The sequence below is a fragment of the Cryptotermes secundus genome, unplaced genomic scaffold, assembly GCF_002891405.2.
Source record: "Cryptotermes secundus unplaced genomic scaffold, Csec_1.0 scaffold597, whole genome shotgun sequence".
NCBI lineage: Eukaryota > Metazoa > Arthropoda > Insecta > Blattodea > Kalotermitidae > Cryptotermes > Cryptotermes secundus.
In genome coordinates, this window is record NW_019743156.1 from 871,250 (window position 1) to 895,242 (window position 23,993).

Consider the following 23,993-nt stretch of genomic DNA (forward strand, 5'->3'; position numbering starts at 1 on the left):
TATATATATTCATTGTTATGGTGCTATTTGCAAATATATCTCCTTACCAGAGCCATCTATAAATTAAGAATCAAAATTAAAATAATATTTTTAATAAATTCATAAAAATCCTAAAAATGACTCAGTCAAATAAAATTCCATTTGAAAAGTTTATTTCTTATTCATTGACAGGAAATTATTTCATAAAGGATAACTTCTAATATTAGGTTTTCTATATAAAACGTTACCTGTAAGAAACAAGTTATATGTAAACTTAAGAATAGGGACCATTAGTTAAGTATAGGGTTAAGCAACATATGAAGTTCACTGTTGTAACAGAAGCAGGCAAGCCGTACCGATGCGAGCCGAAAAAAGCAGGTCCGTTCCGAGTCGGTTGGGAGCTCTCGTGCACCAGCCAGAGGAGAGTACTGAATCGATGTGTCTGGTGCCTGAACCCTCGCTACTGCTGGCTCACTGCCTAGGATATGGACCCCAGCATCTGAAAGGAGGTGTGACCGACCCACTGCGTCTATCCGCCGGAATTTTACGTAAACAAAATCGGGGGTAACAATTCTATTCTCTTACAAGTGCGACAAGTTGCAATTGTTGAGCCTTCAGACTAGTTTCCCCCAACATTATCATTTGCCTGAGTGAACTTGTTTTGAAAGTATCTTAATCTAGTTTATATAAAGACGTCACAGATGTGTATTTACTACCCTCGTTGTGTGTTCTGAAGCCGTTTTATGTCAAGAATGTCGGATAAGGGAAGAAGAGATTTCTAGCGAGAAATTTGTTGATCTGAATTCTGGTAAGTAAATAAGTAAGTTAATTGTTAATTTCTCCGTTAACACAGGCTGTAATTTCATATTTTGACGAATATATTGAAAACTAAAATGAAGGGACCATCATTACAGTAGAATCTATTGCAAAGCAATTTAAGTACAGAATGATAATTAAGAACTCTCCCTGCCTGTATCAATAATACGATTAGTATGTGTTGTTTTGTAAAAATTGTTCAAAATAAATGTACGATGGGAGCTCGTGTCTGATCATTCAGTCGGATCTTTTAGGCCTACGAACAAAACAGCGAATGGATTTTGATGAAATTTATTATTGGGTGATGTATTATAAATTTCGAGAAGCTAGATTTGTTCATCCGTATTAGCAGTTGACAGCCCCTAAATTTTATGAAGTTTACGTCTAACTGTATCACTTTCATCAAATTTGGATGTTGAAAAATTTGTAAGTGACGTACAGTATATTTGTTATGAAAATGTGAAATTTATTTTCATCATTTTAACAAAAGACGAGAAAAGCTGGCGCAATATAGGGCTTTGTATCTGTTACCAATTAGGATAGATTCATACAGAAGATAATATGTATAATACAAATTCATTTGAAATCGAAAGGAATGAATTATGATATAGTCACGCTCCTTTCGACCGTCATTTTGTTCTTGTATGTCATTTGTTATGCAGACTGTTTATAATCTTAAACAGGAATCGATATCCATCTTCTCTGTATCTTGTTAATGTCTACTTCCCTTTCTTGTAGAACTACGTCCACTGATAATCTCACTCATGGAGCTGAGCCCTTCTTGAGAAGCCGCCAATTGTGCAACTCCTCAAGAAATTCCCATCATCCTATAGAACCCTAAGTTTTATTACTGTGTTCACAAGAGCCCTCCACTGGTCCCTATCCTGAGCCATATCAATCCAATCCATACCATCGAATTCTATCTCTCTAAGACCCATTTTAATATTGTTCACCCGCCTACGTCTTGGTCTTTCAGTGGTCTCTTTCCTTCTGCTTTTCCCACCAATATCCTATATGCATTCCACTTCCTCCCTTTCGTACTACATGCCCTTCCCATCTCATCCTTCTTGACTTGATAATTCTAATTATACTTGGAGAAGAGTACAAATTATGAAGCTCCTCATTATGTAGTTTTCTCAAACCTCTTGTCACTTCCTCTCCCTTCGGTCCGAATATTCCCCTCAACATTCTGTACGTCCACTGATAATAATGATTTAAAATATATTTATGAAAAATAAAAAGCGTATTATGAGATTAGATTTAATGACCACTTTTAATTAGCTTATAAATAGTGTTATTAAAATTAAATATTTCCATATACAATTATGACTTCTGCTTTGTTTTTTTATGCGTTATTTCGAGGCGAATTTCTTCTGTACATTTCGACTGTTAGCATTCTTGCGTATGAAAAGAAAAGAGATATTCATGGCCTAGAGCTGCAGTCTGTGTGAACATAGCCAAGCTAAAATAATCCTAGAAAGGCCAATCTTCTGGTAGCAGCATTGCGATCAAATAAAAACAATGTTTCTGTTGACAGTCGGTTCATTAGACTAGTATTGTGTCGGACATTCGCCGTTGTCCGAGTCACATGTCATATACAGGGTGACTCACCATTTGCCTGTGTTCCACCTAGCTGATTGTCAGTATACTTACAGATTATTACAAGATTCGCTTCAGCCACTGGATCCTAACTCGGTGCCCTAACCCAAGATAGTAGTCCGTGTCCACTGTAACTCTCAAGATTGATAGTTTTTGGATTCTGCTCATCGTCCGGTGTTGTAAAGATTACAAAGGGCACGACGTTTTCGGAAACCAGGTCTGTTGCCTTCGTCTGATTAAAAGCAACCAACGTCAATTAGATTCTAATGGGTTCTGACCATCGTGTATGACACAGAATTACTTGGTTTTGGACTTTTACCTCGTCCGGTATTCTACAAAATAGAAAACAGGATGTTTCGGAATCCGGATCTATTTCCGTGATTCAGATCGGCTCTCTGTGAGGGCCCTAACTGAGTAAGTCTCTTCCTCCCTAACCTAAGGACAGAAATAGATCCGGTTTCCGAAACACAGTGTTTTCTATTTTCTAGAATACAGGACGATGGAAAAGGTTCAAAAACCCAGTAAATCTATGAACTAACAACAATCTTTTGACGAGGACTTTCTAAGGGTCCCAACAAAGCAAATCTCTTCTGCCCCCCCCCCACCTGAGGACGGAAATGGATCCAGGTTCCGAAAAATTGTGTTCTTTAGAATACCAGACGATGGACAAAGTCCAAAGAACCCAGTAATCCCGAGTGATATGCGACATTGTCAGAAAAATTTAGAATGTTTTTTCCTCACATAAAAATGGCACAAGTCATGATTAGAATACAAACGGTAACAGCTTCTTCTTATGACCTATATAATAACCTTCTATTGAACAAGGTGGTCCAGAGGTAACGGTCTGGACTTGTTTTCAGGACGTACTCAGAATCTCGGAAGGGTCGCCTGTTATCCTGACTGAGAGTTTTCATGGTTTTTCTCAGTTAAATTCTGTGATTACATATTCACTTCCTTATAAATCCCTTATACTTTGTTTTTATTCATATATTATCCTGCCATCCGACGATATGTATTCTTGATATTAAAATCGTCATCAAATATCCTACGGAAAAAAAAAATATTGGCCTCCGCTAACTCACATGGTGGATGTGACGTCACAGACTTGACTCATTGAACAATCTAATCGTGATACCAAACTCGCAAACTTCGCCGGTTGTGAAATGCAACTGGCTGGAGAGAAAAACCTATTTCATTAGTGTGTATTAATGTGTTTAAAGACGTTTTTATGGACTACATAATTGTGATATAGAACATGACGTCAAGTGGGAGAAGGACTTGTTGATGAATTTGGCAGGATATGAACGGGAGCGTCATGCATGAGCATGCCTTAAGATGCTATCTCAACGTTTTATTAACGGTACTGAAAGAATTCACTGTAAACATCAGTGAGGAGAATGTCTTCGAGACGAGACCAAACATAGGAATGCCTCAAAACGAGGCAGAAATTCTAACCTTTCTACTGCGACTCTTAGTTCCATTTGACTAATGAACGAATGAATAGGTAACACAGTACATCAAGAATGTCACTTAAAGCATTAAATTCGATATTTTGGAACTGAGTATCTTGTCAAAGCTACAAGAAATTTGCCCCCTATAAACCACTTCTACACGGCGATGATGACTTTCTTATTTCAGGAATTAAAGCCTCAGTTTTGTAGGAACTGCTGACCTGGAATAAAAAAGTTTAAAAAAAAGGTAAAGCTAGCTCTGTAATAGGCTATGGAAGTTCATAGGATTGTGAGACGTCGAAGTTCCCACATTTTCTCTAGATAATCGGCTCACAGATGGCAGTAAGTCTGTCAGCCTTGAGTGTCACACTCCCCTTACCTCACAGGAAGATATCTGGTACTCATTTCTGTTAGAAGATGAGTCGAACTCAGGGCCATAGTGCGGCTGGAAGGATTAAGCCAATTGAAAATAACCACCTCATCGGGACTTGAACCCTCGACTTTCCGTCCTGTCTTTTTTATATACTACTGGCACTTGCCAACGCAGTTTTTCTCGGGTCCGAGTCCCTTCAGACTCGCAATCATATTTTACTGTCTCAGATTTGAGACTTCCCTTTTCGTCGCCTCCTACGACTCGTAGGGTCACGGTGAAGGCATTCGACCCCGCTTCCACACGGGTAACCTCTCTCGGCTACTGGCGGCTGGTCCCCGTTATACGGCCTCCGCACGGACTCCATAGAAGACACATCTCCCAACAGTTCTATTGTTGCATGACGAAGCTATCGACGTGGATCGCTTAGAAAACACCGTCCTCTATTGTTGCTTTTGTGTCTCTTGGGCTAACTACTTGATCGCTACTGAGCCATTGCCTAGCAATGGGCGTTTTTACAGAGTCGTGCCCTAGTAACGGAGCTATATGCTGGCTTCGCAATTCTGGCTTCCAGCAGATATGCCACAATATTTTAGTGGATTATACTTTCAAAGGCGCTTTACTTTTATTGTCTAAGACCAAGGACACAAATATCATATTTTGAGCACAAAATATATAGATATACCTCAAGCGAGATGCTGGACTCCATGTTGTCTGTTATAAAAACGCATTAGTTACGCATATGATTTTATTACGGTTATCTCTCAGACTATGTAGAAACTTGTAGCTTCGGCTTTCTCTGCACGGCAACTCATAAGTAATGTCTTCAGAAAACAAAATTACGCGCATCAGGGAACCATATTATTACGTAGCACATGCATGTTGTAGAGTCTATATTCAGCCACCAGATACAAACTTCTGAAGGACAATCGATTTCGAGTGGAATTTAAAGAAAATAAAGTCAGCCGTATATAAGAAAAATATACGGTGGTTGGTACTGATTTTTGCGTTTATATTTTTAGTGCAGACTGAAAATTTATTGAAAGTAGTTTTCTGAAAGAAGGAAATTAGGATTTGTAAATATTTAAGTGCCAGTCACGGTAGCCGAGCGGTCTAAATCATGTACTATTCTCGCTCGTTTGGAAACCGGGATCGTGGGTTCGAATCCCACTCAGGGCATGGATGTTTAGTTTGTGCGTGTGCGTTTTTCTGTGTTTGTGTACAGGCAGAGGTCTTGCGACGAGCTGATCACGCGCCCAAGGAGTCCTACCGAATGTGTAAGATCTAGAAAAGCCGAAGTGAAGGAACAAGTTCATGGAGGTAGGCCTAGGCCCACTGGGGCTGTAGTGCCAAGGAAAAAATATTTAAGTGAATCATATTATAGTTAGTTTTTAAATATTAAATTCAACATTTCCTGAATAAAAATTAAGGACAGTGAAACTAAAATAGTAACAAAATTCTAGAATTAAGCAACCATTCTTGGAAAATAAATTTTCGGTTAAATCGAGGAATATCTGTATATACATTTCAGTCTAATGGTGATAATTAATGAATCATGAGACATGTGATTGCTTTTATAGGTCGAGATTATAACATACCCAGAAATATGAGTTCTACATTTTTATAACTAACATTTATAACCGTGAAAACGACACGATATTGTAAATTTACATCTGACAAGGTCCATTATCCGATATATATATATATATATACTGGTGTAAATCAGGCAAAAAGAAAATGGGAACAGAATTTTGTAATTATTAATTTATTGTTCCCGCTATCATTCATGATTAAAATAAGAAAAGAACTGACAAAATAAAGCCTTTCCAGATAGTATTGCTTAGTTTCTTATCTCACAAAATGCTGAATAATGTAGTTATCAACTTGTTGGTTTCTTAAGATGAAATATGGTACACTAATTTTGGTAGTATCCCTTATGGAAATCGGGTTCAACGTGGGAACATGATATAGAAATCAGTCTTATTCCTTTCAGAATCTTGCTTTCTGGAAAAGTTTCGACAGTCTATACGCAGAAGCTACAGTAGCTGTAAAGTCGCGCCCCACTTTCGAGCTAATTTATATTCTAAGTGATATTAAATGAGAGGAAATTTGCAAACCGTTCCCAGTTTGAAAAGGTTCCTATATCTAACGTTATCCAGGATGTGCAATACTATTGGTAGGTGATCAGCCCAGGATATCAGAAGCGACCAGTCCGACATTCTAATGGACTACAATGTCGAGTACGTCATCATTTTCCGCAGAAGATTCAGAAGTGAGGCACTGTGTTTTAAAATTTCGAATCCATTAAGTCAAATAAATTCAGAAGTTTCTCGCCTGACGTAAGTGAAACTGCATTTTTCCAAATCGGATGTTTAGCATTCAGATCACTTGCCAGGATGGACCTATGACTGAAACTTAAGAGTTCAATATGTCCGCATCACTCCACGCCCGACCTTGAGATTTATAAAGAGATTCAAGTAATATTTCACTATTACCAATCGGTATGCAGACCCCAGTGGCTCATACTGAAACAAGGGAATAAAATTCTACATGTTTGTGGGGAATGTCTTTCTTACTGCAACGGCAATTCCGCTCTTCTTCCCGGGAAGAAGTCGATCTGATAAATGTGATAATTTGGGATAAATCCTTTTATGAGCTTTAAAATATGTCTCTCAGCGCAGGGCACATTCATGTGCAGTTTTGCAACTGCTTACTGACCTCATGCGAGTAGCTATACCTCGCAATGCCATTCGCGTTGAATGTTACGACTTTGAGGCACTTATGAACTCTGGCATTTCTAGCATCCATTTCAATACAGATTTCGTGACACCCGTTATTCTGTCTTCTTCTGATTCGGACTTATTGAGCTCTGTCTTGCTGAAATAGCGTTGCGACTACTATGAGTATGTATTTCAGAGAAGAACTGTTTACATTAACAGCCTGAACTGACATGATATTTGTTAATGGTTGTGCCTCAAGGGAGGCGGGGTTCAATTGGTTCTCCTTATATAACAACATACTGACCGCATAGAAAACATCTTTTCCATAATTAATTTGTTCTTGCGTGTTTACTCGTCAAGGAAATGTGTTTACCGCTCCGTTGCATAGCAAAGGCTGCCTATTTTTCTTTCCATTAATTCGGCATTCAGCTGTCAGGTCACAATCTCTCAGAAGCTAACAGTTTCACAGCTACTCAAGAAATTACTCGCTTTATGAAACCCAGAAATATGTCGTCGTCTTCAGAACAGCTCACCAATTCGTCGTCCTACTTGAATCCCTTTAATTCAGGCCACGCCTTCACATTTCATTTTATTCAGTTCCTCTTCGTACCGTTCTCAATTATTTTTTATCTAGTTTTCCAAAGTGGTCTCTTCTTTCAGTTTTTTTGACAAAAATTTATGTGCCTTTCTCATCTCTCCTGTACGCAAGCGTAATCTACCCGTGCTCTAATGCTGTGTCCACATTAGCGAGTCGAGGTTCGAGCCAAGCTTCGAGCCGAGCTTAGTCGCGAGCACAAGTTATAACTTTCCATGCGTCTCGCAGTTATGTTCGCCAACTGTGGACGTGTTTAATGCTGGCAACAGGGTTCGGCTTGAAGCTCGGCTCGCTTATGTTGACACAGCCTTAGACCGCGTGCTGTGCTGGGGATTATCCGTGCTTGCAAGATACGAGATTGAGTTATTTAATGACTCTCTCAGTATCAAGACTATATAGAGTCCGTGATAGTATTGGTAGTGAATATGGAGCAGTTGGTAGAATGAGCGTTGATGAGTAACCAGAAGCATTGGGAGGAAACTTGCACCGGTTCCATTTTATATAAAAAAAAAACAAAAAGCTAATTTGGGATCGAAACCGGGTCGCCGTGGTTGGAAGGTGGAGACTCGCCGCCTGAGCTCTGGCGCGGCCCACCAGAGAAGAAAAGGAAAAGAGAAAACTATGTAGGCCTATTGGGATTTCATAATTTTTTTCTTTACTTCTGGGGTGATTTATTCATAAAGAATGAGATGTCTCGCAATCTAAGAGCTTTGGGGGACCGGAGAATGCCCCCATCCCCATGCCAGTACTTAGTTCTTAGAGCCTATTAAGATCCCTATCTTTCATATAAATATTTCTCATATATGTCAATATCTGAATGAAATATAAGACATAAATGACTGCATCCTTATGCGTTACTATACATACTTGTATATCTGTCAGCAGCAAAATTGAACTTTGCAATCAATGAATACCCAGTGCGGATGGGAAATCACAAAGGACTATGAAGGATATTACCTTGTAGGATGTTATGCTGTTTAGTCTGGTAGAAGTTTATTGAAGGAAGTACTGACTTCATCTTCAAGAACGAAAAGTAAGCAAACTAAGCTCAGATTCTGGAGGATTTTACTACTTGTTGGGCTCACATCCATATGTAGAGGCATTGAGAAAAGTCGTCTCTTACAAATTCTCCAAATTCAATTTTCTCTCTAGTAAGGAAATCTACGAGTGCCCTTAGAACGACCATTCTTTTTTCTTCAAAATTTTAATTAGCCTCTAAAAAAATATTTGTCCCTGAAATGGCCCTTCTTTGCAGCTTCATTTGCCACCCACTACAGAAACACAGTGTGCCCTTAAAATGTTCATTTTTATACACAACTTTATTTTTGGCCCAGATGGGGCCCGATTTCCTTACTCCCTTTTGTGTGTCGGTGGCCATCTTTATTATAACCTCTCTACATCACCAAACCATTTCGACATCCTGCACAGTTTGATCCTGAAGATAGAGGCAGCATGTTGCTTTGAAACACCAATATCCGCCTACAGGTTTACAAATTAAAATGGAGAGGGGTGTTCGCGATATTAGGAACCAAATACGAGAAATAAAAACAAACTTTAGAAAGTATAAAAAAGTTCTTACAAACAAGATAAAGGTTGAATATATAGAATTCAAAGTTATTGCCCACTGGTTCATGGCGGACAAACAAAGAGCTGCAGCCCTACATACCGAATATCGGCATGAGCTGAAAACACAGGACATTAAACTGAATGGGCGGTAAAAGAAGTCAGTCAAGACGAAACGTTTTCAGGAATGAGTTTGTGGCTGCGTCTGCAGACAACGCAGCCACAAAACTTGCTCCTTTATAGCCTTAAATACTGAAATATCTGAGAAATAGCGATTCATATGATATCTGCATGCTTTGCGTTGCCCCCTGCTGAGTGCAGATAGGTAGACTATAACTAACCGACTCCACGCACTAAAGTACCTTTCGAGAATCTAGTAGTCGCTCACCCAGTCACGAAATTCTCTTCCTTCCATTGAACCAATTTTCATTTTAGTGTTCACAACACTACTGGCATGTGCCAAATAAATCCAGTATACATGATACTGTGACATGACGCCTGAAAGCTGGGAGAGTCCAATGCTGGGCAATGGTTCGGTAAACACGTTCAGTGGCAACAGATGAAAGAGCAATACACGAATTGCTGGAGATAATCATCTCTCTTCGGTTCGACCTGAGTTATAAAGGGAAGTTCGTAGGAGAGTTCAATGATTCGTAATTCAGTCGTGAGATGTTCAGTGTTCAGCTGTGGAGTGCTAACTAGCGAACAACGGAAGCTGAATAAGTGACAGACTCGTAAATCAGAACAAATCAGTTAGAGCAGAGGAGGAGACACTCGTAGTCCAGTAAGGATAGGATCGAGCCTTAAGCAGCCATTGATTCTGAGCTGTTATAATTGGCTGTAATTGTAATAAAAGTGTCAATAAATCCAATCACCCATCCATAACCCGTTATTATTAGTCACGGATCCCCGGCAACGTGACAGTATCTTATGTTTCCTATTGTATATATTTTAATGTTATTTTCACATGTACAAGTGTGACTATAGACGGGGTTTGGATTGGTAATTGGATATTAAACGCTTACAACTTGTGATTGCAAGTAAGGACTCCGCTCTCACTAATACACACTTCAATACTCACTGTAGGATACACTAAATCTTCTAAGTCTGTTACAGTCTTCATTAGCCGTTGCTTGAGAGCGGCTTTCAATGGCGGACTTTCCCCTTCCTCTGGCTTCCCGAACTGCCCACGATCTCAGGTACCAGCTTCTCACAGCAACAGCTTATAACAACTGAACCACAGTGGTCAGCTAACTATCTCACTAACTCACTAATCAACTGAGTGACTGCTTGCAGACTCTCTCTCAATTAAATTTATACACTAGCTTCTCCTGCTTATAGCATCTAGGCACGTACGGCGTAGGAACCTAAATTCTCTTTTGTAGTAAAATTTGTATCTAAGAATTGTTGATTTCGTGTCTGTTGGCGGAGCCGTTACTTAGAAACTGCTGTTGTATAGTTGCTTATTTCGCGGTCGTTGCCTAGCAACTGATCTACATTCCATTATTCTATGATTTATGGATAAGTCTAACATGCATGTTACATTTCCATCCCATGGCATTCCCCTTGACTCTATCACCTAAAAGTGTGAGATTTTAGGTTCTTACAGCGGTGAGTATTCTGGGATACGAAGCCTCATATCTGATGCATGTTTTACAGACAACATGGCCTCATGTTGCAGAAGACTGTAATAATAATAATAATAATAATAATAATAATATCTGTGGAAGAGCACAAATTATGAATCTCCTTATTGTGCAAGTGTCCCCAGCCTTCTATTACTTTGTCTGTCCTATGTTCAAATATTCTGCTCAACCCTTTGTTCTCAGACACTCTCAATAAGCGAAGACCAAGTGTCACAGCTATACTTAAATGTAGTGAAAGTTTTCTTTTTGTATTATACATATCTTATAAATAAACTTTAATTTTTTAACACTTTCATAACAAACTTATTTTTAGGTGAGGAATTGTTAGCCCCACGCCAATCCCCCAAGCTGGAGGACCACCCCTTGTCAGCTGTCCGCGACTGTTTAGTCAATATATTCTCAGCTTCCCTCCATACCTGGAGGGCGTCTCCTCCAATAGCAACCTCAGGACGTGCCATGCCGTGGTGACAAAGGACCCACCTAACAAGGTCTCTGACATTAAGGGAGGAACATAGACTGAGGGTGTTTGAGATCAGGATCCTGAGAAGTATATTTGGACCGAAGAGGGATGAAGTGACAGGAGGTTGGATAAAACTGCACAATGAGGAGCTTCATAACTTGTACTCTTCTCCAATTATAATTAGAGTGATCAAGTCAAGGAGGATGAGATGGGCAGGGCATGTAGCAAAAATGGGGGAGACGAGGAATGTATATAGAATGTTGGTGGGAAAGCCAGAAGGAAAGAGACCACTGGGAAGCCCAAGACGTAGGTGGGTGGACAATATTAAAATGGATCTTAGAGAGATAGAATGGAATGATATGCGTTGGATTGATGTGGCTCAGGATAGGGAAGAGTGGAGGGCGCTTGTGAACACGGTAATGAACCTTCGGGTTCCATAAAATGCTGAGAAGTTATTGAGTAGCACAATTAGCGGCTACTTAAGAGGGGCTCTGCTCCACGAGTGAGTGAGTAATGTACAGTGGCGGATGTTCGTGACCTTTATAAAAAGTGTTTGTGATTCAAAAGAGCAGGACCTTTAGGTATAATATTAAAAGAAATACATGAAAAGTTGGTTGGTTAGTTGGTTAGTTGGTTAGTTGGTTGGTTTCATGATTAGCTGTGACAAGTGAAACTGAACTTCCTTCGTCATATTTCAAAGTCACAAAACTAATTATAAATATAAAGTATGAGTAAAATCAGTTGCTGTGGAAATATCAGAGAAGGAGTAATTTTGTCTTTCTTAAAACAACAGGCAAGATAAGAATCGACTTATTTAATTATTTATGGTTTACGTTTAGGATGCTGTCAGCAACGTAGACTAAATGGTTTCAAATACTACGACGATTAATAAATAATGAATTTGAAATTATTTGCAAGAAAGCGATCGTCATGTAGTTTCAATGTACTATCCCAGAATCATCTCTAAGGACCGAGAAAGGCCACAGAAACCTCGGTAAAAATAGACACTGTCCTAACCTAGATTCGAAGCGAGTACCTCCCAGAACAAGTCAGACGTGCTACCGCTTCAGCTTCAATGCTCGGTGAAAATCGTGTTATCAGATACCGAAATTTAAGAAATTCCTTTTTTTTTTTTTTCATGACGATGAAAATTTCAATGGTTTCATTGTGGGTTGTTACGCAGTATAGTCTTCCAGTCAGTCATCTATCGTTCCGAGGAACCTTCTGCTTCCATCTTAAGGGTAGAACATGAAGGAAGTAGATTCCTTCGGAAACTAACTACATACGAGTCTGCACGGTGTAAAAAAACCATCTAAGTCCTGAAATTATTTAGTGACAAGTGAAGGGGATTTTTTTGTATTCATGATTTGGAAAAGACTGGACAGGGAAAGCTGGAGGGTTCTATCGAGCTATTGATGCGAAATTCGTTTGGAAAGTCTAAGAATAATGGGAGCACATTTAATTCAAGGAGGTCAGAACCCAGCAGAGGTCTGAACAGAGTATATCTGGATTACATTCAGCAGAGTTATTGTCGGATCTAACTGTTTCAATGAAAATTTTGTCTCTACTCTTTTCGGACAATCTGTCCTGGTTACACAATCATGTTGGAGAATTAACCGATAACAATCTTGTTTATAATTCCCTTGGTTGACCGCCAGCCCCCACGGCTATCTGCGTCACAGGAGATCGATCTTCTGCTAAGGGATGCTGTTGAGTTTAGTCACCGGAATCACGTGAGCGAAGTGGCCAGACGCAGGCAACATTCTGCAAGCAAAACTTGAGCTAACTTCGTGGTGCAAGTTCCCCTTCTAAGAGTTTACGGCTTTTCAGCTGGTCAAGAAATTCATTGTTTTAAAACCCAAAGTTCATTGCATTCTTCACTGGGCCTTCCCCTGAAGACTGATTTCAGTTCATCAATTCATTGTCTGCTTGCTTATTCTCTAAAGCTCAGTGGCAAAAGATAAAAAGAAGAAAAGCTATTCCTGTAACAGGCCGTGAAGGCCCATAGGGTTTTGAGGCATTGAGGGTCCCACATTATCTAGCCAATCAGCTCACAGATGGCTGAGCAGTTGTCAGTCTTACACACCGGCCGCCCTTTACTCCCCCCCCCCCCCAGGGAGATTCCTGGTATTCATTTCTGTTAAGAGTCCGAGTCGACCCCAGGGCCATAATGCGGCTGGAAGGATTGGGTACACTGAAAAAATCCGCCTTATCGGGACTCGAACCCACGACCTTCCGGCTTTTAGCATAGTGCCTCAACCAACTACGCTACCGCGTACGCTACAGCCTTCCAAACTGCTGAGGTAAAAGCTTAATATTCCTTCAACACCTTTACCAATCTTCATGAAACTTGGTTTGTATATCATGCCACCTGAGCCCATCTCAATTCCTTTCCATTAGTAACACCAAGATTAGAGCCACTCAATTTTCTGAAGGAAAACATTTCTTGAACGCCTGTACAAATCTTTATGAAAGTTGGTAAGGATATTATGCTGTATAAAAGCATATCGAATTGGCTTAAGTTATAAATCACTCCCATCAGTAATACCAACATTAAGCCTCTCAGATTTGTGAGATATAACCTTAATACTGCTTGAACGCCTGTACCAATCTTCATGAAACTTGGTATGTGTATACTATGTCACCTGAGACCATCTCAGTGGCATACACCATAAATCCCTCTCATCAGTAATACCAACACAATAGCCTTTCAAACTGTTGAGGTAATCTCGTTAATAGCAGTCGAAAGCCTGAACAGAACGTCATGAGTCATGGTATGCACTTCTTGCCATCTGGAACCATCTCAACGGTGTACTTAAGGAACTCCCCTCATTAGTATTATCAACACCATAACCTCTCAGACTGCAAAAGCTATCACCTTAATATTACCTGAATATCTAAACCAATGTTCATGAAACTTGGTATCTATATCATGCCATGTCAGGTCATTCTAAGTGTCTACCACATAAATCAATCCCATCAGTAATAGCAACAATGTAGCCTTCAAAATGTTATTGTTTTATTGACTTCATTATGCATACATACAAAGTTCTCTTTCTGTTTGTTGTATTAGGTACTAAAATTGCAGTGACTGCGATTAGTTTTTCCCAGAAATTGTTGTCTTAAAATAATTTGAGTGACTTCCACCATCAAATGGTTAAGAATGTTGATATTTTTTCACCAATTTATGTCTATATCTTTCTCTGAAATCTCGTGCTCAAATTTGTGTCCTTTGAAAAGGGAGAGTACCAGATATCACGGTTTAATGGCAAGAATTCCTGCCTCATACTCGGCTGCTCTTGGCTCAAGTCACGGCCCGGAGAACTACTATCCTCAGCGGCCTCCGTAGTCTAGAGGTAACGTTCCCACCTCATGACTCGTAGTACGCGGGTTCAAATACCCGCCGGAGGTCGTCGAATTTTTAAGGGCGGAAAAATTCAGGGAACAAGTCCTCCGGGAGGGACTTTAAGCCGTGGGTCCCGGCACGTAAAAGAACCTCATACCTCCAAAGGAGGTCACTGAGCAAAACTGCGGACGTTTGTCGCCCAACAGCAGTCACTAATACCTCCGGTAGATGGGGGAAGCATTATAGATACTTCTCAGCCAGTAGAGAGCCGGTCTCGCTGGCTGGGTGGGACTGATGGTAAGCACCAATACCGGTAGGATATAGAGGCTGGTAGAAATCATAGAGGGAAGCACAGTGGACCACTACAGGTCTAAGTGCATGGGGAAACCCACCCTCTCTAATAACTAACTAACTAACTACTATCCTTACTTAGGATTTTTATAATATTCCTCAGTCCCTTAAGGCCAGTTCTGGGACAGTTTTCTCACATTACGTCATGTCACTTCTCTCTACTCTCAAACTGTTTATCCACCGATCTCCTACCTTTAGACTTTACATAAGTCTTTGAAAGTAACGTTACGTAAGTCGTCAATAAATACATCCTGCAGGCAAAATTATAGTTTTGTTTATTCTATTTATATGTTCTGGAACACGTTTGAGAAAAATGACTGCAAATGCTCAAGACATCAGGCTCTGAATCAGCATGAAACTCGTTTTGTGAAGAGACTAAACAACTGTGCCTCTCTTCTGTGTGCGTTGCTTTTCTCTCTAACGAATAGTCAGCTTCTTGGTGCTCACTGGATGCAATTTGTTGGGTTTTGTGATGTGGGGTGCTCTAATACCCGCTATTAAACTCGGAGTAGACATCTATGCTACTGCTATAATGCCTATCTTGCTGTGTTTGTTCAGCAGAAGACTGTGTGCCCTCAACATGGAGGTTGGTGTACCCCCAACATCCCTTTGTGTACTTCTATGTACTTACCAAATTGTACTATATAGTCTCATTACGCTCTGTATTCTTACAAAAGAACTAGTTCTTAGGGTATTTAACGAAATTATATCGTTTACGTGGGTTACTTAAAGTCAAATGAGATAGACTTCAGTTCGTAAAATGGATTTGTCGACGCTGAAGAGAAGTGAGAGAGGGCGTAATTCAAACAATACGAATGGATGCTTTCATTGGACGAAGAAAAAAGTAGTAAAATAAAGAATGCAGTTTTCTGGGATGAGACATCATGTAGATCTTGTGTAAACCGATGTTTCGGAGGAACGTAATGCCTCCATCTTCAGGGTAGTATAGGAAAAATAGGCGAGCGAGGAACAAGCTTAAGCAGGTGACTGAAGACTGCAGACTGAAGCCATCTGCTAACGCTAGTTCCTCGCTTGCGGATTTTTTCTTTTCTACCCTGAAGATGGAGGCATTACGTTCCTCCGAAACATCGGTTTACACAAGATCTACACGGCACCGCATCCCAGAAGACAGCATGCAGCAGTGAATACCTCAAATCTTATATAGTAGTAAAATAATTTAAAAATTAAAGCAAATTGGTTGCTTGATGCCCCACATGCTTTAATACAAATCACTTTGTCCTTTATACAGACTCTATTATACGAGTACGTTTCACATGATTTTCATATGTATCAGTGATTAAGCGGAGACACGCGGTAGCGTAGTTGATCGAGGCACTATGCTACACGCCGGAGGGCCGCGGCTTCGAATCCCGTTGAAGTCATTAGATTTCTTTTTAATTTACTTAATCTTTCCAGCCGCACTACACCCCTGGGTTCGAATCAACCTCTAACAGAAATGAGTACGACGAATATTCTTGTAATGTTCTTGGGAGTAAAAGGCGGCCGGAGCGTAAGGCTGACAAGGGAAGCTCTTTGAGTTGATGCCTCATGACAGTTGAACTGACAAGTGTAGTTCCATTGCAGACAACTCCTCTTATATATCTTCATGCCTCAAGTATTTAAAGAGCTCAACCAAAACTTTTGAGAGAAGATCGAAGAAATTTTGTATATTCCATCCATTACGATAAAATGTGACTACCATGGCAGAATTAGCATAAGAAATTGTTACGTCTATCTGCCCGTTGTGACCTAATCGTTGTACGAGTTATATTGATTTTACTGTACTGAATATGGTCTCTCTCTTTGATCAGAATTTCCAAGTACACGCTTTTAGTGCTCTTGTTCAGGACAGACATTATTAACTTGAAGTCAGGGTGGCTTTTGTACATTTGGCAGTCCCCCTTATTTTAATTACAAGGAAACTCTTGAGAAGCCTTACAGTGCTTTAACAGTGAGTGGGAAACGCGGCTTTATGCTCTATGTAAAGAGACATTAATCAAAGCAAAACCACTTCTCCTTTGTTTTGTGTTCTGCTGTTTTTCGGAGCCAATTTTACACATGACGTGCCTCCATTTCACGTGACCGATACAAAATGTAATAAGATACGAAAGGGCTACGTGACTACAAGTGCTATGACTCGAAATTGTACCATTGACTTGTTAATAACAGGCGCAGATTTGAGCCCAACATTTTCAGTCATTGACACACATATATATATCCCTATACAAATATATATCTTGTATATTCACGCACGCACACTTACATGTACGTACTTTGTATATAGGAATTAATACAAATCTTTTTCCAACGTCCGGAATTCTAGGATGATGCAAAAAGTCTAAAAACCCAGTAATTCAGTCACATGGGAGACCTAGGTGGAGATTTGAGGATAATATCAAAACAAATATTAGAGAAAAATTTATGAGGATGAGGACTGAATTCATCTGGCACAGAATAGGTCCCAGTGAGTGGTTTCTATGAAGAAGGTATTCCACTGTCTAATTCCTCAAAACCCAATAAATTTCTTCATCGGTCCAGCGACTAATAGATTTTTAAGAAATCTACCCCGTGGATTATTTATGTTTTGAATTTCCACAAATCACTAGTTAGTAACAGATTTTTCGGTTGTTGGTAAATCTGTACATACATTCATACATTTGTGTTATAAGCGTCACATGACAGAAGAATTTACGCTTTAAGGACAACCCTGCTTTTACAGAAGCCTTAGGTTTATCAAGAATCTCTAACCAATAACTTCCCTGTCAATTTCAGCTCTCATAGTCATACTGCATATATACATATATGTTGTGGCGTATAGATCCGTTGCTAGGCAAAGACCTCGAAACAAACAAAGAGACAGCAGCCGTTATTACGCAACGGCGCTGTAAACATGCTACTACAGCAATAGAGTTACTGCTGAGAAAGGTGTTATGCAACCCGTTGTTAGGCAGCTGCAACACATGGACTACAACAATGGGAACGGGAATGTTTTCTGTGTGGTCTGTGCCGAGGAGTTATCTTCAAGACAACTGGGGCGACCCAATGAGCTGTCAGTTGAAAGTCAATCTATGAAGAGACGCCTAGGAGGTGGGTTTGAAATGGCCGCCAGACTGGGAATTAGTCAATTGAGAGTTGAATTCTGCAAGGGAGGCTGAGAAGAGATTGCGGTATTATTCATCTGAGAGTTCAGTTGTGGTGTATTCGCAAGACAGTAACGACGTGAACACGGAAGCTGAAAATTCTCCATTGTTAAGAGTTGTTACCAAGCAACGCCTAATATAGACAGTGAAGGCTAGAGAAGACCTAACGTGTAGTTATTTGTAGAGAGTGCAAATCAGCGATAGCGTAGCAATCGCTTGTAGTTCCGAGTCATGTATAAAGTGGACAATAAATCCATTCACACATCCTAACCCCGTCTATAGTCACCCCAAAATTTTGATAATATTGTCACGTCTTTATAGCTGCGTGACTAATAATAGTGATTTTTGAACTGGATGGTTTGATTTATTTACACCTTCTTTTATAATCTCTCTTAATCGGAATCAGTTAAAATAACATAATAAATCACTGCCGAAGACTCGCTCCATTTTGACTGGATTGCGACTCTCTTTTCTTCTAGTCTGGCTTCTAGTGTTCTCTCCTGGTGCCTTTCTTCAACTCCGACTGACTTCCAAAGTCAAAGTCACATTGCGACTGACAGTCAATCAGTCCATAAGTCTTGGTGTCGAGCCCCATCTGGGGTTTATGACCAGATATTTATTACTATTTTACAATTACGGTCTTGTGTTTGTGGGGCCCCCTCTCTGACGAGAGGACGGGTCTGTCTTTTGTGTATGCTGCTGGCCCTTTCTAGCGCAGTCTTTCTCGGGTTCAAATCCCTTAGGACTGGCGACCATATTTTACTGTCTCAGATTTGATACTTCCTTTTCCGTCGCCTCCTATGACTCTCAGGGTCACGTTGGAGGTATTCGACCCCGCCTCCACATGAGTATGGCTTCATTCTGATCTGAACGGCCACTTATATAGCTTATCGGTATCTAAGGAAATGTTTGTTGACCATTCGTATCCTAGGAAACGTTTAACACCTAGCGATGGTTGTTTCCAAGAATCGTACCTCCACGGAAACGTGTTTGTCAACTCTTTTCCCAGAAATAGGTCTACATGTCACAATATTTTTCGCTTTAATATCATATATATTATTGGTATGTATTATAAACGTATTGTAAATATTGAGTTAGTGAATGAAATGAGAGACTGGAGCAAGAGCCACGCAAAGAAGAAAACACTACGAAATTTTATTAGTAAAGCTGAGGATAAATATTAAGGGATCAGTTGATGCAGTGGGAGGTTTAAATTTATTATTATTATTATTATTATTATTATTATTATTATATGCCACTCTACTTCAACGTCTCGCAAATAGCCTTTTTCCTTTAAGTTTACCGAACAGACTTCTCTACAATTTTCTCATTTCTCGTATGCATGCTACATGTCATACCAAATTTTTCTCTAATTAGTGGCAATAAAAATATGAGAGGAGTACAAATTATAAAACTCCACCTCTCTGAGGTTCAAACAGCTTCTTTGGAATTTCGTTCTGATGAATAATTTTTTCATCTTCTTTTAAAAAATTTGTTCCTCCACTTGGAATTTTGTAAGGAGTGCCATCTGAACTCGCAGCAGTCGGTGTAGTAATTTACGTTTATATTTTATGTTCTGACTTAAGGACAGATAATAAAACCACGTGAATGAGATGTGAAGCAACAGTATACAAATTTCGGATAACTGAAACAATTGGTGCAAGAGAGCGTATCAATTCCTAAATATCACATTAACGCCCTACTCTTTTACGATTTATCACAATGGTAGTAGAATGTATGATTTCCTCCGACGTATAACCATTCGGTTTGTATCGGTATGAATTAAACAGGACTCATAAATCACAGGTAAAAGGCATTTGCTATATTAATAAATTAATTCGGTCATTAACTACATCTTCAGATAATACGCTTATAGAAAAATTTACTATAAAAATGTATCTCAAATATTTCTTTTACATACCTTTTGTCTTAATCTGTTTCGTTTCAAAGTTATGTCTGACTGCACATGGGCACATAATTCTGTCACAAGTCATCTTCTCAGGCAGGTCCTTCGGCTGAAAAAATAATAACAGAACTAATTAGATGCTGTTGGAGAGAAATGAAAGTACTCTATTGTGTTTTAATTGCAAACACAAACTGGAGCTTTAGAAAAGTACTGTGCCTCAAGCTAATTTAAAAGAATATTCTTTGGAACTTGGTATTCAGTTTAATTTGTTAGTGACGTTTCATTATAACTTATATACCTTTCTCTTAAAATTGTGTACCACTGCTCAGATTTCAAGTAATATAATTAAATAAAGCTTACAGTTTCGCGAGCTCTCGTGCAAGAGGGTCCAGTTGTCTATGTATCCTTAGACGAATTCCTTACAGCAAAGCGTAAGCGTACATATTTTTTCTTATTGGCGCTACAGCTCTCATTTGGGCCTAGGCCTACCTCCACGAAACTCTCCGTTTCACTTCGGTTCACTAGATCTTATACATACAGTAGGACTCCTTGGACGGGTGATCAGCTCGTCGCAAGGCCTCTACCAGTACACAAACACAGAAAAACGCACACAAACATCCATGCCCTGAGTGGGATTCGAACCCACGATCCCGGCTTCCGAGCAAGCGAAGACAGTGCATGCCTTAGACCGCTCGGCTACCGTGACCGGCAAGCATATATATTACCTGCTTTAATATAAAATAAGACTGGAGAGAGGTGTACTCCATAATGTAATATCAGTGCCTATCTTTGAGAATCTTTATATTTAGTATTTAAAAATATAAAGAATTAAATACAATTTTTTTAAAATTCATGTAGAATTTCAGCAAAGTATGTGAAAGGATTAATACCGTATATGTAAGAAATCTATTTACTGTTTATGCAAAATCGATTTTATGTATATCAAAATGTATGCAGTAAAACCTATCTCTGCAACAGGCCGTGGAGGCCAACAGGTTTGTGTGACGTCGAGGCTCCAACATTTTCTAGATTTTTCGGCTCACAGATGGCACTGAGGTTGGCAGCCTTACCCGCCGGTAGCCCTTTGCCCCCGGGAAGATTCGTGGTACTCATTTCTGTTAGAGGCTGGGTCGACCCCAGGGCCATAGTGCGGCTGGAAGGATTAAGTCAATTGAGAAATCCAATGACCTCATCGAGACTCGAACCGATAACCTTGCGGTTTGTAGCATAGTGTCTCTACCAACTACGCTACTGCGTCCCCTGATTAAAATGTATGGAAATCAAAATTATCTGGCAAAATGTTGTGGAAGTCTTCCGTCTCGAGTTTCAACAGAATGGGAAAGAGCATAGGGGGGACGTGGAAATCCCCGTCTATGATCCTATATGAAACATGTGTTATTACGGATCAATGTAGCTGAAAATCAGAAGCTTCGAAGAAAGTGAGATGAATGTGCCCCATATGAAATTATAAGAAAATATGTCATACTTTGCAGTCCCCGATTACTAGGACACAGGCAGACACACAGACAGATATATCTCCATAGTTGGCCATGTTCATTTTCACATTGTAAGAATAAACCTTTGGGGGGCATTAATTCTCCCTACTAGTGTTTTCCCTTATGGTTCTCAAAACGGGATACAAGACATTCTGACTGGGGTTTCATGGTTTTCCTCAGGCCCTGTTGGCAAATGTCGGTATGTAACTTTACCAAGCCACAATGTATTCTTTCCAAATCCTTTCCAATTCCTCACTCATCCATCACCCGACCACTCGACGTAATGAAAGGGTCACAATTTAGCCCCCCCAAAAAGCTAGGCGCTTCGTTTTTTGTTCGACATTTCGCTAGACTTGAATTAAGAATGGAGCTTATTTTCCGTTCCTAATCATGGGTCTGCACTCTGATCATGGCCAGCACAGTGCATGGCGTTACCTCACACAAGACCGTAAATCTTATAAAGCAAGGGTTCCCGTTCATTATCTAATGATAGTTGAACTTATAAATGAAACTTATAAACTTATAAATAAATGCGAGTTATAAAGACTTCTTTTTTTAAGTTAATTTAGTAAAGATATTACTGTCCGTATTATCGGAACACTAGATAATAAACAAAAACACAGATCTGGACAATTGTGTTTCTGTGATAATCTGGTTCATAGAAGTGAGAAGAGCACAGACAATATTGTAGTAAGAGATGACAAAATCTTGAACCTGTGACGTTTTGCTTTATGTGTTTCACTGTCGTCATTATCATCGTCATTGTTATCAGCCTCGTGCTCCTCTTGTTCCCAGGCCAAAGTAGAACAAACTTTGATGACAATAAACGCAAACTTCAGCATTTATCCACAGCCAGTTATAAAATTTTATCTTTGTTCTCTGAGAGATTTTTTAATTTTTATCTGTTTGTATTCGTCATTTCTGTTTCAGACGAAACTGACAGTGTTTAACAGAAGTCTGAAATAACACCAAGAGAAACAGCTCAGTAATGACAACACAGAAGTGTTGTTCATTTTTAATACTTCTATATTAAAACCACATAAACAGAATTGGTTATCATGGCGAGGCAGAGGAACGCCGAGGAAGATTACGACAGTAGGAGGACAATGAAGTGCATAAAATTTGCCAGAAGGTTTCAGTAACAAAAACGACTGGACCAGCCATGATGTTCCTCCCGGATGGCAGAAAACTTCTGGAGTCAAATAAAAGTGACATCTTTATCAATTCGACTTCTGGCATCCCAAGTACTTCCATTGGAAGTCCTGATGATGGCTTCTTTGGTAACAGTTCCTACAATGCTTCGGGGGAGGGGATGGTTGACTTCGGAGAAATTGATTTCGGTAAGTGATAGTAACGGCACCCTCAGCTCTTCTGTTTGTAACAGTACACATGACTATTGTTTTAGACATTCTTTTAAATAAGAAAACTCAAAATGGCCGAGAACAACCAAATTAATATTCATGTTTATTGATAATAAAATATTTATTTTATGGAATGAGCATGTTGTATTTGGATGATAGTTGTATTTAGGGGAAGGTTTCTTTCAGTTTTGAGTAGTATTTATTATTTTGTTCTCTCGTCTAGCACAAAAATGATTTAAGCTCATTTACCGAAGAGGATGTTCAAGAGATAACGCTCTGGGCTAGCATTTGAAAGCCGCACATTTCGAATTTTAACCGGGACATCTGTTATCCTTACTACGGATTTTCTTTACTCTCCTCAATCTTACCAGACAAATACTTATATATTAAATGAAATTTAATTAATTAAAGTTGTCAATGTGATTAACTAATTAAGTACTACGCCGTGAAGGCGTATGAGGGAATGGCTGTATAGACACAAATTTTCTTGACCTCGGCATTAGTTGGATGTTATTGGCTAGCTTCACGCCCCTATAGCTTTACCCCCTGGGAAAGCTCCCCCGGTACCCATTGCATAGGAGGTTGAGTGGACCCCGGTGCCGGTCTGGACAATGTGGAGAAATTCTTCATCCTACAGAGACTCGAACTCCGACTCGTAGGTCGTCCAGCCCGTAGCGTAGTCACTATACCGACTGCGCTATCTCGGCTCCCATACTGGGACTACTGCTTTCTTCCACGTACTTCCAAACTTATAATTCATACATATGATCATATCAAGTAGTTACTATAGGATTCTGACGATGGTGTGTAACACACTGATATGTTGGGATTTTGGACTTTATCCATCGTCCTGGTTTTTAAGATAACAAGGTTATGAGTTTAGTTTCGTGGCATAAATTTCTACAGATCTATCTATCCTGGTTCCACGCTTGTAGGTGTTTGCTACAATTTGTCATGAATATTTTTTCTTATTAGCTCTCATGGACTTAGCCTGGTCTCAGGTGTTTATAATCTTCATGATTTGTGACATTGGTTTGTCCAGTGATTGAGGCTAGCTCTTTCTAAGGGACCCAACTGAATAGGTGTTTTCCTTCACCTGAGGACGGAAACAGATCCAGTTTCCGAAACGTCGTGTTTTTATTTGTTATCTTAAAAACCAGGACGATGGATAAAGTCCAAAATCCCAACATATCA

The 23,993-nt window shown here is 39.6% G+C and overlaps 1 protein-coding gene across 1 annotated transcript in view; it reads left to right on the top strand.

Annotated features, from left to right (window-relative positions):
- The first annotated feature begins 390 nt into the window (after nucleotides 1-390).
- LOC111873891 overlaps nucleotides 391-23,993 on the top strand; it is a 78,372-nt gene continuing 54,769 nt past the window's right edge. The window contains exons 1-2 of the mRNA XM_023868954.2: nucleotides 391-787; nucleotides 22,369-22,778. Coding sequence (XP_023724722.1) covers nucleotides 22,601-22,778 — 178 coding nt within the window. The 5' untranslated portion in view covers nucleotides 391-787; nucleotides 22,369-22,600. The remainder of the gene's footprint in view (nucleotides 788-22,368; nucleotides 22,779-23,993) is intronic.